The 12,733-nt window shown below is 47.4% G+C and overlaps 1 protein-coding gene across 1 annotated transcript in view; it reads left to right on the forward strand.

Annotated features, from left to right (window-relative positions):
- The first annotated feature begins 2,050 nt into the window (after positions 1-2,050).
- Positions 2,051-12,733, forward strand: part of LOC309490503 (uncharacterized protein) — a 112,205-nt gene continuing 101,522 nt past the window's right edge. The window contains exon 1 of the mRNA XM_082159717.1: positions 2,051-3,488. Within this exon, the coding sequence (XP_082015843.1) occupies positions 2,503-3,488 (986 nt within the window). The 5' untranslated portion in view covers positions 2,051-2,502. The remainder of the gene's footprint in view (positions 3,489-12,733) is intronic.

Raw genomic sequence — 12,733 nt, forward strand, 5'->3', positions numbered from 1 at the left:
AGAGCGAGAGTCCCCCTACCCACACCCCGATCTACTGACTCCCAGAGAGCAAGTACTTCGGCTGGTGGCCAGGGTGACCTGAGGGTGACTGTGTGGAGCACACCGCCGACACGTCCACGGTCCACACACCCCTCTTCAGCATCGGAACCCGCGAGTGTTCAGGCGGAAGCCGCTGGTCCCTCTACGGAGGCCCCGCGTATTTCGTTTGGAGCTCCAGCAGAGGATGCAATGTCCATCACTGCATCACAAGGTGGGCATGAGTCCTCGGGAAGTGAGGATTCGGCTGTGTTGCCGCCCCCGGGCGTGCCAGCATTGCCCGAGTCTGATCCCGAGCTGACTGCCATGCTTTCCCGGGCAGCCGCAGCCATTGGGCTCGAGTGGTCCCCGCCACCCGATCCAGTGCGCTCGCGGCTGGATGATTGGTTTTTGGGAGCGGCCGCTGACACTCGTCGCCGCCCAACCCCAACACCATTCTTCCCGGAAGTGCATGAGGAAGTCACGCGGTCCTGGAAGGCTCCCATGTCTTCCCATGATCGTTCGTCGGCTTTCTCCGCCTTTCCTCCCCTCGATAAGGCTGATGCTTGTGGGTACACTGGGATTCCCCCGGTGGAACGTTCTGTCGCGATGCAGCTGTGTCCGGCAAGCGCTTCATCGCGTGGTGATCCTAAGCACCCATCCAAAGCCTGTAGATTTTCGTCTACCATGGTGGCGAAGTCTTACAGAGCGGCGGGACAGGCAGCTGCCTCTTTGCATGCCATGGCCATCTTACAGGTCTACCAGGCCAAGATGCTCCGTGACATGCACGAGGGTAGGACAGACCCAGGGCTCTTTGATGAGCTGCGCGCCGCTACCGACCTCGCTCTCCGAGCGACGAAGGTGACCGTGCGCTCCCTGGGTCTGGTGATGTCCACAGCTGTGGTCCAGGAGCGACATCTTTGGCTGAACCTGGCCGATATGCGTGAGCCCGAGCGGACTCGTCTGCTTGACGCTCCCATATCCCAGGCCGGCCTTTTCGGCGGTGCCGTCGAGGACTTTGCCCAGCAGTTCTCGACTGCCCAGAAGCAGACTGAGGCCATTAAACACATTCTGCCCCGACGCTCCGCTGCTCAGCCGTCGGCTCAGAATCCTCAGCCTGCTCGCCGCCGAGGGCGCCCTCCCGCTGCTCCCGCCCCTCCCGCACGGCCCCAGCAGCAGCCTCCATCTGGGCCGCGTCGTGGAGGAAGCCGCAGGAAGGCGCCACAGCCCTCTCCAGCCCCGCAGCCCGCTAAACGCCAGGCTAAGCGGCGCTCCTGAGACGGGCCGCTCAGGATTGGCTTTCTTTTCTGTTCAGGAGGTGGTAGCAGGGCCACTCCTTCCCCCGGTGGAGGGCCGGGGGAGAATCTTTTGTTCTCCACTCCCCGCTGCTCGTCCAACGGCGAGCAGCACCCTAATGTGGTTAAAGACAGAATTGAATTCCCCAATCCTGAGCCAACAGAGTCCGAGGGCCGCAGTGCGCGCCACCCTCGGGTCCCGCCACTTCCGCTCTCCTCTGTTCCAGAGGTGTGGGATGACAGCACGCGCCGCCCACGGGCCACGCTCCTCTCATTCCCCTCTGTCGCCAGACCCCTGCCAGAGCACGCCCCCGTGGGACGCGCGCCCTCCCCTGGCCTCCTCTGGCAGGACGCGGTTAATGACCGTGCCCCCGCACAGGGCCGCTATGCCACCCTCGCCGGTGCCGGTCATTCCGCCTCGCTGCCCCACCGACGGTACGTCTGTGGTTCGTATGACCCCGCTGGTGCACTTTCTGGAGGCCTGGCTAGAGCTTCCCAGACTGTCCCGCTGGGTCGCGAGAACCATCAGATTCGGCTACGCGATTCAGTTCGCGATATCTCCTCCCCGCTTCAGGGGAGTCCGCTTCACTATGGTCGGTGGCAATGCCCCTGTCATGAGAACGGAGGTCGCCACCCTACTGGCGAAGGGTGCGATCGAGAGTGTCCCTCCAGCCGAGATGAAGTCCGGCTTCTACAGCCCTTACTTCATTGTACCCAAGAAGTCCGGTGGGTTACGGCCAATCCTCGACCTGCGCGTCTTGAACCGCTCCCTTCACAGGCTGCCGTTCAAGATGCTAACGGCCAAACACATCCTCCAGTGTGTGCGGCCGCAGGATTGGTTTGCAGCGATCGACCTGAAGGACGCCTACTTCCATGTCTCCATTTTACCTCGACACAGACCGTTTCGACGGTTTGCTTTCGAGGGGCAGGCATACCAGTACACGGTTCTCCCTTTCGGGCTAGCCCTGTCTCCTCGCGTCTTTACGAAGGTCGTCGAGGCAGCCCTTGTTCCCCTCCGGGAACACGGGGTTCGCATCCTGAACTATCTCGACGACTGGCTGATCCTAGCTCACTCTCGAGACCAGGTTTGCGAACACAGGGACCTAGTGCTCCGGCACCTAGCTCGTCTGGGCCTTCGGGTCAACTGGGAGAAGAGCAAACTCTGCCCCGCGCAGAGGATCTCTTTCTCGGTATGGAGATCGACTCGGTCGCCATGTGCGCGCAGCTTACGAGCGAGCGCGCGCAGTCACTGCTGACTTGTCTTCGTCAGTTCGAGGGCAAGAGTGCGGTTCCACTGAAACTTTTTCAGAGGCTCCTGGGGCATATGGCATCCGCAGCCGCAGTAACGCCGCTGGGATTGCTTCATATGAGACCGCTTCAGCTTTGGCTCCGCGATCGAGTCCCGAGGTGGGCATGGCAACACGGCACGCTCAGAGTCCCAGTGACTCCAGCCTGCCGTCAGACCTTCACCCCGTGGTCGAACCTCAAGTTTCTACGGGCCGGAGTGCCCCTAGAACGAGTTTCCCGGCATGTTGTTGTGTCAACAGATGCCTCCACCACGGGCTGGGGCGCCATGTGCAATGGACATGCTGCCGCGGGCTCCTGGACAGGACCCCAGCGCCTTTGGCATGTCAATTGCCTCGAGTTGCTGGCTGTACGTCTCGCCCTGCACCGCTTCCATGCGCTGCTCAAGGGTCAGCACGTACTAGTCCGTTCAGACAATACCGCGACAGTAGCGTACATCAACCACCAGGGTGGTCTACGCTCCCGCCGTATGTCGCAACTCGCTCGCCACCTCCTCATATGGAGTCAGAAGCATCTGAGGTCGCTTCGAGCCATTTATATCCCGGGACACCTGAACCAGGCGGCCGACGAGCTGTCTCGAGTTCGGCCTCTCGCTGGAGAATGGCGACTCCATCCCCAGTCGGTCCAGCTGATTTGCGATCAGTTCGGCGACGCACAGGTAGACCTGTTTGCCTCCTACGACTCGTCCCATTGCGACCTGTATTATTCCCTGACCGAGGGCACGCTCGGCACGGATACACTGGCGCACAGCTGGCCGCGGGGCCTACGCAAGTATGCGTTTCCCCCAGTGAGCCTTCTTGCGCAGACCTTGCGCAAGATCAGGGAGGACGAGGAGCAGGTCATTTTGGTTGCCCCATATTGGCACAACCGGACCTGGTTCTCCGAACTAGTACTCCTCGCGACAGCACCTCCCTGGCCAATTCCTCTGAGGAAGGACCTCCTTTCTCAGGGACGGGGCACCCTTTGGCACCCTCGTCCCGATCTTTGGAACCTCCACGTGTGGCTCCTGGACGGGACGAGGCAGGTTTGAGTACCCTACCACCTGCGGGGGTGGCTACCATCACTTCCGCTAGAGCATCGTCCACGAGACATGCCTATGCGTTGAAGTGGAACCTCTTCGTCAACTGGTGTTCTTCTAAACATCAAGAACCCACGAAATGCCCGATCAGTGTCGTGCTTTCCTTCCTGCAAGAAGGGTTGGAGCGAAGGCTGTCTCCCTCCACCCTGAAAGTGTATGTTGCCGCCATTGCCGCACATCACAACGCAGTTGATGGTAAGTCTCTGGGAAAGCACGACCTGATCATCAGGTTCCTGAGGGGAGCGAGGAGACTGAATCCTCCTCGTCCTCCCCTCGTACCCTCTTGGTACCTCTCAGTGGTTCTAACTGCCCTGCAGAGTGCTCCATTTGAGCCTTTGCAATCAGTAGAGCTTAAGTTCCTGTCTATGAAGACAGCGCTCCTGGTTGCATTGGCCTCCATCAAGAGGGTAGGGGACCTGCAGGCATTTTCGGTTGACGAAGCGTGCCTGGAATTCGGGCCGGCTAATTCTCACGTGATCCTGAGACCCCGGCCTGGATATGTGCCCAAGGTTCCTACCACACCCTTTCGAGACCAGGTAGTGAACCTGCAAGCGCTGCCCTTGGAGGAGGCAGACCCAGCCTTGGCACTGCTCTGTCCAGTACGCGCCCTTCGTGCTTACGTAGACAGAACGCAGTGTTTCAGGACCTCAGACCAGCTCTTTGTCTGTTATGGTGGGAAGCTGAAGGGAAAGGCTCTCTCAAAGCAAAGGTTATCTCACTGGATAGTGGATACCATTGCTTTGGCATACCAGCAGCAAGGTCGTCAGTGCCCCCTTGGTGTGAAAGCCCACTCCACTCGTAGTGTGGCTTCCTCTTGGGCTCTAGCACATGGCGCCTCGCTAACAGACATTTGTAGAGCTGCAGGCTGGGCGACACCCAACACATTCGCGAGATTCTATAATCTCCGAGTAGAGCCAGTTTCTACTCATGTACTCGCTCCAACCAGCCGGTACTAGATTCTGCTCAGGTGTCTTCGCTTGCTCGCCATTCCTCTCCACGGACGGGATACGTGCGATTTCTTCTCAGGTGAGTCTGATAAGCTCTGAGTTTCCTCCAGCACCGGTGACGTCAGCGCCTGACTTATGCCAATCTGCCATAACGCAGCTTTTGCGCTTGACTAGGTGCCTCCATGTGCATGGTCCCCCCTCTGGGCGACCCCCACATGTGTGTTTCCACTGTAAGTCTCTTTGAGCGTGTGTCTTTCCCTTGGCAAGCCACCTTGCCACCCCTGGGGTTTAAATATTCCACCTGCGGCTGGACACCTCAGCGATACTCCATATGCATCCCTCTGGGTCATATGTGTCTCTCAAGTCCCCCCCCCCTTATGGTTGGGCATAATTGCATATTTCTCCTGAGATATGCTTCCCAGTGTACCTTGGTATTCCTGTGTTAAGTAGGACTCCTTCGTTAGTGCTAGTCTCACAACAGGGAGATCAGACTTACGCAGGGCACTGGATAACAGCCGAGGTGGCGTGATTAAGTCAAGTCAAGTCAAGTCAAGTTTATTTGTATAGCGCTTTTCACAATACAGATTGTATCAAAGCAGTTTCACAGTATTAAATTAAAATAATACAACAAAGTTTGTTTCAAGAGGAATTTATTGATTGATAAAATTAAATTAAATATCCCCAAAATATCCCCAACTGAGCAAGCCAAAGGCAACAGTGGCAAGGAACCGAAAAACTTCATCAAGTGACCTAATGGTGTCCTAAAACTCCATCAGGTGACCTAATGGAGAAAAAAAAAAAAACCTTGGGAGAACCCAGGCTCAGTCGGGGGCCAGTTCTCCTCTGGCATTTATGAGCTAGAGGCCGGATTGTAGTTTGAACTGTAGGATTATATGAATGCCTGGCTGAAGAGATGCGACTTTAATCTAGTTTTAAACTGGGAGAGCGAGTCTGAGCAACGAACAGTATCAGGAAGACTATTCCAGAGTTTTGGAGCCAAATGTGAGAATGCTCTCCCTCCTTTGGTGGTTCTGGATATCCTAGGTATGACCAAAAGTCTTGAATTTAGTGATCTTAAAGAGCGCGATGGATTATAGGGTGATAAAAGATCCGTTAAATAGACTGGAGCTAAGCCGTTTCGTCGTCAACCCCAATCGTCGTCATCCGACGTAACTCGGAGTGACCACGAAAGGGAACGTCTCGGTTACGTATGTAACCCTCGTTCCCTGAGTAGGGAACGGAGACGTTACGTCTTCCTGCCACTTCCGCTGTATCGCTGAAAAACGCCTGGGTCCAGTCTCGACTCCTCAGCGAAGACATATCTGTATTTTGCCGGCGTACTTCCTTATATACCCCCTGCGGCGGGCGGAGATACGCTATGCAAATTCCGCAGACCCATGGCATTTCATTGCCATTGGCCCGTTTTATATACTCGAAGGTGATAGGCTTCTAAGCGAAACCCCAATCGTCGTCATCCGACGTAACGTCTCCGTTCCCTACTCTGGGAACGAGGGTTACATACGTAACCGAGACGTTCACATGAATTGCTTATCAGTTCATTAAACTACACTTAAACTATATTTTAAATACACTGAAAGTACTCATTAAATATGTATTAAAGTCCCATTTATGTTTACAAAAAGCATTCAAAAGTTCAACTAATTGCATTTAATATGAACTTAATTTGTGATACATTTGAAATTAAATACAAATAAAATGCAATTAAGCGGTGAAAACATTACATTTAATTCACACTTGTGTATTGTTAACTGACATTAAAGTACATTTTAGTTCACATTAATTGCTTGTCAGTGCATTGAGAAGTGCACTTTAAATCAATTTTAAAGACACTAGAAGCAATTATGAAAGTAAATATAAAGTTGTATTAAAGTCCTGCTTAAATTTGTACCAAAAAATCACTCTTAATGACAACTTATTGCATTTAATTTCAACTTAATATGTGATATATTTCAAATCAATTATACTTAATGTGCATTCAAACCGGTGAAAACTTTGCATTTGAGTTACACTTAAGTGTATACATTTAAAGTATATTATTTGTATAATAAGTACACTTTATAAAAGTACACTAAAGTGCTTTTTTTTTTCACAAGGGAAATCCTGCCCACTTCTTTGCATTGTCAGCACATGCTTCAGTGCTCTGAGAGTGTTTATAGTGCTGTGAGTTTAACACTTCATGACTGAGAGCAGAACACAATCTTCATCATCACACAAGACTAAACTACAGCAATGAACACAATCAACATCTTCATCTGGACCATTGCACTGTTTATTCAAGGTTTGTGTAATACAGTTTTTCAATAATTATTAGTTCTCTTAAAATGTGAAATATATTTATCATATACTGTATATCATAATATATAATTTTCATTTTTGTTTGTGTTTTCTTTCAGAGTGTAGAGGACAGATCACTGTAACTCAGAGTCCATCAATACCAGCAGTTCAACCAGGAGAAGAAGTCAGAATAAACTGTAAAACCAGCAGTAATGTGAATTTATATAGTGGTAATCGATATTACTTAGCCTGGTACTCACAGAAACCTGGAGAAGCTCCTAAACTCCTCATATATTATACATCAACCCGTAATACTGGAACTCCATCTAGATTCAGTGGCAGTGGATCTGGCAGTGATTTTACTCTGACCATCAGTGGAGTCCAGACTGAAGATACAGGAGATTATTACTGTGAGAGTTATCACTCCCTCAACAGTCACACTAAAGCTGTGTTCACACAGTGATAAAGAGTCGTACAAAAACCTCTGTCAGTCAGACGTCACAGTGACTGCACTGATACAGCTGAGAGAAACTGCAGCTGCTGATGGAGGATCACAAACTACACAATATCAATGTTTAGTTCAAAGTTTCTAAAGACTTTATAAATATAAAAGTATCGGTAGTAATATATTTGATATGAAATAAGAGTTAGAGCTGATATTGAGTTAGAGCTGATATTGATTATGGCACTGGGATGTTTTATTGTCAGTGTTTCAGATCACAGTATGAGAGCGATGGGAGTGAAGCAGAAACACCAGCTGTTTTTAATGTGTGAGTGTTTAATAACAACTGCTTCTGATGTAGCAACAAATTCAATGTGCGAAATTGTGGAAATAAACTAAATAAATAAATAAAGTCAGTGGTCTTCACTATTTTTTTCATGACAGCCACACTGATGGGACAATATGTCATGGTTCATGAATTCACTGTCTTCTTCTTGTCTCGTGTCATTGTTGTATGTGTGTGTGTGTGTGCGTGGACTTACTAATAAAATACTTTTACTTGCATTATTGCTTCCTCGCATTGAGTACTATGACACAATAGGTCAATAGGAGAGACACTTTTACTGCAAAGTATCAAAAGTTACATCCAGTCATAAATTACCATGTCTAAATATCATTCTTTATCATTTACCAGTCAAATTTGTATCTGAGACAAGATGATTTCCCTTTATGACAAAAAAGCAGGATTAGAATATATTCATCCCAGAATATATTTTTAATGACCTTAAGTCATTTATTTTCTACATTAGTCCGTCATGTATCTAACCATCCAAGAGCACATTCAGCATTAAGAGCTGGACAGAAACTCTGCAGATACGCTTACATGAACAACTTGTGTTTCAATCAGACTAAATTCACTTCGATTGATGAATCTGAATGTAGAGTTTACATGAACGCTAAACGAGTGATCGGGTTAATGTGCGCGTTTATTGTGCATACTGAAAAAATTAATATGATATTCACTTTTACTTGTTTGTACTTGTAAAAGGCTATCTGAAAGGCTGTTGTCCATTATACGTTTGTACTACTGAAATTTCCACAAGGATTTCAACATCATATTATTTGAAATGCATCATTAATACATTTTCCAAAGATGTTTAAAAAAGTTTTTACTTGTTTAAAATCAACACATGTAACACGTGACTAAAGCTGATTGGTTCCAGAGCCGTTGAACGGCTGTGATTGGTTGTTATGATAATGAGCTCGCACCTCAGAGCTTCTGTTTATCAGATGTGCTGTGTGTGTGTCATCTCTGCGTATGTTACTGGAGTGTGATTAGATTTAGAAGTAAACATTTAAACCGTTAGATTATATAGAGCGATCGTGTCTCTTTAGAGGACTTGGAGGAAACCACACGACTCATATGATTACGCCTGTTTCACACATAGGCTTCTCCATTTGCAGTGCGCAACTGATCCACGGCTTTACCACAAATCACTATTTTTATTATCAACATTTGCGATTCTATTTGTACACAGTAGCCTATATAGGTCTACACTATTTCACAGATGTAGAGCCTATTCACATGTAAACGAATAATTTTTTTTTTTAAGTATTATTTAATGCATTAGACTACTTCTATATAGATTTATATATTAAGTTGCTCAAGCAAGTGGCAAAACATTTAAACATGAACTTATGTTAATATCGCAAACATTTTAAATTAAAACATACAAATGACAAAAACAGCCGTCTCTCATACCTTTTCTTTTGCATTTAAATCTTTATACAAGAAATATTGTGGGTCATAAAGAGCTTTTTTCCTCCTCCACGAAGTGCCGTCCATTATGTCGTGTTGTTGAGGATCTACTGTGTAGTTTTCTATTAATTATTTCCCCAAAAAAACACTCACCCTTCAGTATTTCCAGACTATAATTAAAAGCGGTTTGAGTTTTTCTTTGTTCAGTTTGCACACTAAATATGGGTTGGAGCTCTTCATTTTGAACTGTCAAAGTGCACCAGATTGACGAATTTAACATTAAAATGCACAATATTTTCTTCTGGAGGAGGGCATGCCCCCGAACCTCCTGGAGGACCCGAGGTCACCCACCACAGTTTTACAAAAACTCCTGTGAGAAACACTGGTACTGCTCTGCCAGAGCCGCTTATAGCTTGTGTTAGGATTCATCACTGTGGAGTATACTTCAATTGTTTTAATAAATGACCTTTTTTTGTTTTGTTATTTCATCTGTTAACTCTCGCTCGTTCCTACTAAAATAGGAGTTGGTATATATATTCAAGGGCGTGAAAAGATGGTTGGTGTTTATGATCATATGTAGTGGGCCGGTCTGGGCCAAAATGCCATGGCCGATTTTTGTTTGTCCCAGTCCAGCCCTGCGAGTGTCCTGGCATACAATATTATGCACAACTTCTAATGTCCTTAAATCTTTTTATCAGAGATGAATATGTTACCGTGAACTCAATAGACACGTTCATAGGAAATACCCTAGGTTTAAATAAACCACAATTATCAATATACAACATATACAACATACCCTCTAATACTCACAGGTTGCTTTATTGCTGCAAATAACTATATCAGTGTAGTCTGGGTGCCAGCCTGAACCCCGCCCACAACATTTTTTGGTCGGGAAGTTCGGTCTGGACTCGATCCGTTGAGGAGTAATTATGCTCGGCTCCCAGAAGGCCGAGCCAATCAAATTGCCAGGGCGGGCTTTAATTGATGATGGACAGATGATCTGCGGTTATGTAATCACCAAAGAGCGCTTGGGTTGAATTGGTTTTCAACAAAGATGACTGCAGCTGGAGAATTGAGGTGTTTAGATTCCGCTATCGCGTCTGTTATAAAAGAAATCGACAGCGCATTAATTTTAAAAGACGAACAGAGAACCACAATCAAGGCATTTGTCGATCGGAAAGATATGTTTGCCATCCTTCCTACAGGATTCTGCAAAGGTTTAATTTATCAGCTGACTCCGATGGTCGCTAAGAAGATGGGACGCAGTGAAAACCCTGTGGTCATTGTGGTTTCTCCTTTGGTCGCACTCATGGAGTGCTTTATTATTACTTTACTCATTACTTTACTACTTCTTCCTGCGTGTGTGCAGTTGAGCTCTGTTGACAACTATGCCTCGCTCAACATACGTCACTTACTGCGTTGCTCTGATTGGTTGTAGGTCTATCCAATTGAGTGCAGAGTTTTTTTTTAAGACACGCCTCATAATCACAGCCCTACGGAGCAGTATCAGACTCACATTCTGCCTAGAATATGAGTATGACGAAGTCAGGCTAATATCAGTGAGTTTCTGATTGAACTCTGCTCACTGTAAGTTGTGTTGGGCTTCTTCTAATCTCATGTTCAGTCTAACTCATATTCAAACTCTTCTGTTTCTCCGTTTGTAGGCCTGAGTTTGTAAATCATGCATTATTCACTTCTGCACATTGCTTTTCTGTAACTTTTGTGATGCTTATTTATTTAGTAATGTAATATTCATAGTGTACATTTCGGTAATACAAGTATAAAAGAAATGTTCTACAGAAATGTATAAATATAGCTCTGCCATAGCATTTCACTGATCTTTTTCATGTATTATAATGATGTATTTCATGTATTTGTTCATGTTCATGTTAAAAAAAAAAAAAAATGGGAGAGTGAACGCTGGCGTGACTGTCGCCGCTACTCACCGGTATAACTTTGGCATAAATTATGACAATACCAGCGAATTTTCAGACAGACAGTGTTTCAATCTGATCAAATTGAATCATTACATCGCCTGTACAACATTGGTTGCTGCTTATGACCAGTAACTGTTGGAGTATCGCTCTTCTGTGATCCCGACTGCGTCCTAACATCTTCACCGCTGAGCTTACCTGAGGATCTCTGGCCCCCCCAGCCTTTCTCTCTCTCCTGTGCAGGATGACGTGGATTCTCCGGTCAATTCTCTGGTTTGTGCTTGGCTGGCTTCTGGTCTCCCTTGCCCATCTGCATGCCGACGCTCTGTTCCAGTACTCTGTTGCTGAGCTTCTGAAGCTCCGACGCCATGTCGATGTCCTCCAGCCTCCATCTGGTTGCTCCATTCCTTCGGACATCTTCTTCCAGCCAAACCGGAGATACATCCACCGTGGATCGCGCGGTAAGCGCTTTTACAAGAACCTTTATTCTTCTATACCAACTTGGTTTACCACACGCCGCCGCTCTCGTAACGCTAGCCGGGGAGCCAATCATAGTAGTCTGGCTAGCCTGCCCAAAGTGGCTAACTCTGCCTGTAAAAGTAGCTTTGCCACCGTTAACTTCGGTCTCCTGAACATTCGTTCTCTTAATAACAAGGGTCCATTAATCAGAGATGTCATTATGGATTATAATCTTGATTTTTTATGTTTGACTGAGACCTGGCAGCTGACTAACGATTTTATTCCTCTTAATGAGTCTGCCCCGCCGGGGTTTGTTTACAATTGCCAGCCCCGTGCTTCGGGACGTGGCGGAGGTCTCGCACTGTTTCATCGCGAGACCTGGAAAGTTGCGCCGATTCCTGTTTTTTCTCTATTTTCATCCTTTGAGTATTCTGCATCATTGTTGCCCGGACCCTCTCCCACAGTTGTGGTCACTGTTTACCGTCCCCCAAAATATAACAAAGATTTTCTGAATGACTTTTCTCAGCTTCTCACTCATCTTTCAACCCTATCCCATAATTTAATCATCCTGGGTGACTTTAATATTCATATGGATAATATCAGTTCTCCGCTCTCAAGAGACTTTTTATCTTGCCTGGAAAGCTTCGGTCTGCATCTATATATTGACTCTCCAACTCATTGTAGGGGGCACATACTGGATTTAGTCTGTTGTTCTGGTGTCATCCCCCCTGCCTGTAAAACTCACTCTGTTGCCTTTTCGGACCATATGCTCATTACTTTTAACATCACCCTCCCGCTATCTAAAATGACTCTCCCTCGCACCATCTCCTTCCGGAATATTAAGGACATTAACACTGTCACCTTTGGATCTGATATCAATAATTTTCCAAGAGTATCTGCCGGCTGTTCACCCGATGAATTAGTTTCTTATTACAATAAAAATCTTCACACTCTCCTGGACACCCATGCTCCTATGAGATCCAGATCAGTTTCCTTCACCCGCTCAGCACCCTGGTTCACTCCCGCCCTACGCCTTATGAAATCTCAGGGCCGTCAGCTGGAACGCCTTGCCAATAGAACTGGACTCACCATTCACAACAATATGTACAAGGACCATGTCAATCTGTATAAGGACTCCCTCTCCTCAGCTAAATCTGCCTACTACTCTCATTTAATTCACTCTAATCATCACAACTCTAAAACC

Source organism: Leuciscus leuciscus (assembly GCF_965113295.1).
Source record: "Leuciscus leuciscus genome assembly, chromosome: 25".
NCBI classification, from domain to species: Eukaryota; Metazoa; Chordata; class Actinopteri; order Cypriniformes; family Leuciscidae; genus Leuciscus; species Leuciscus leuciscus.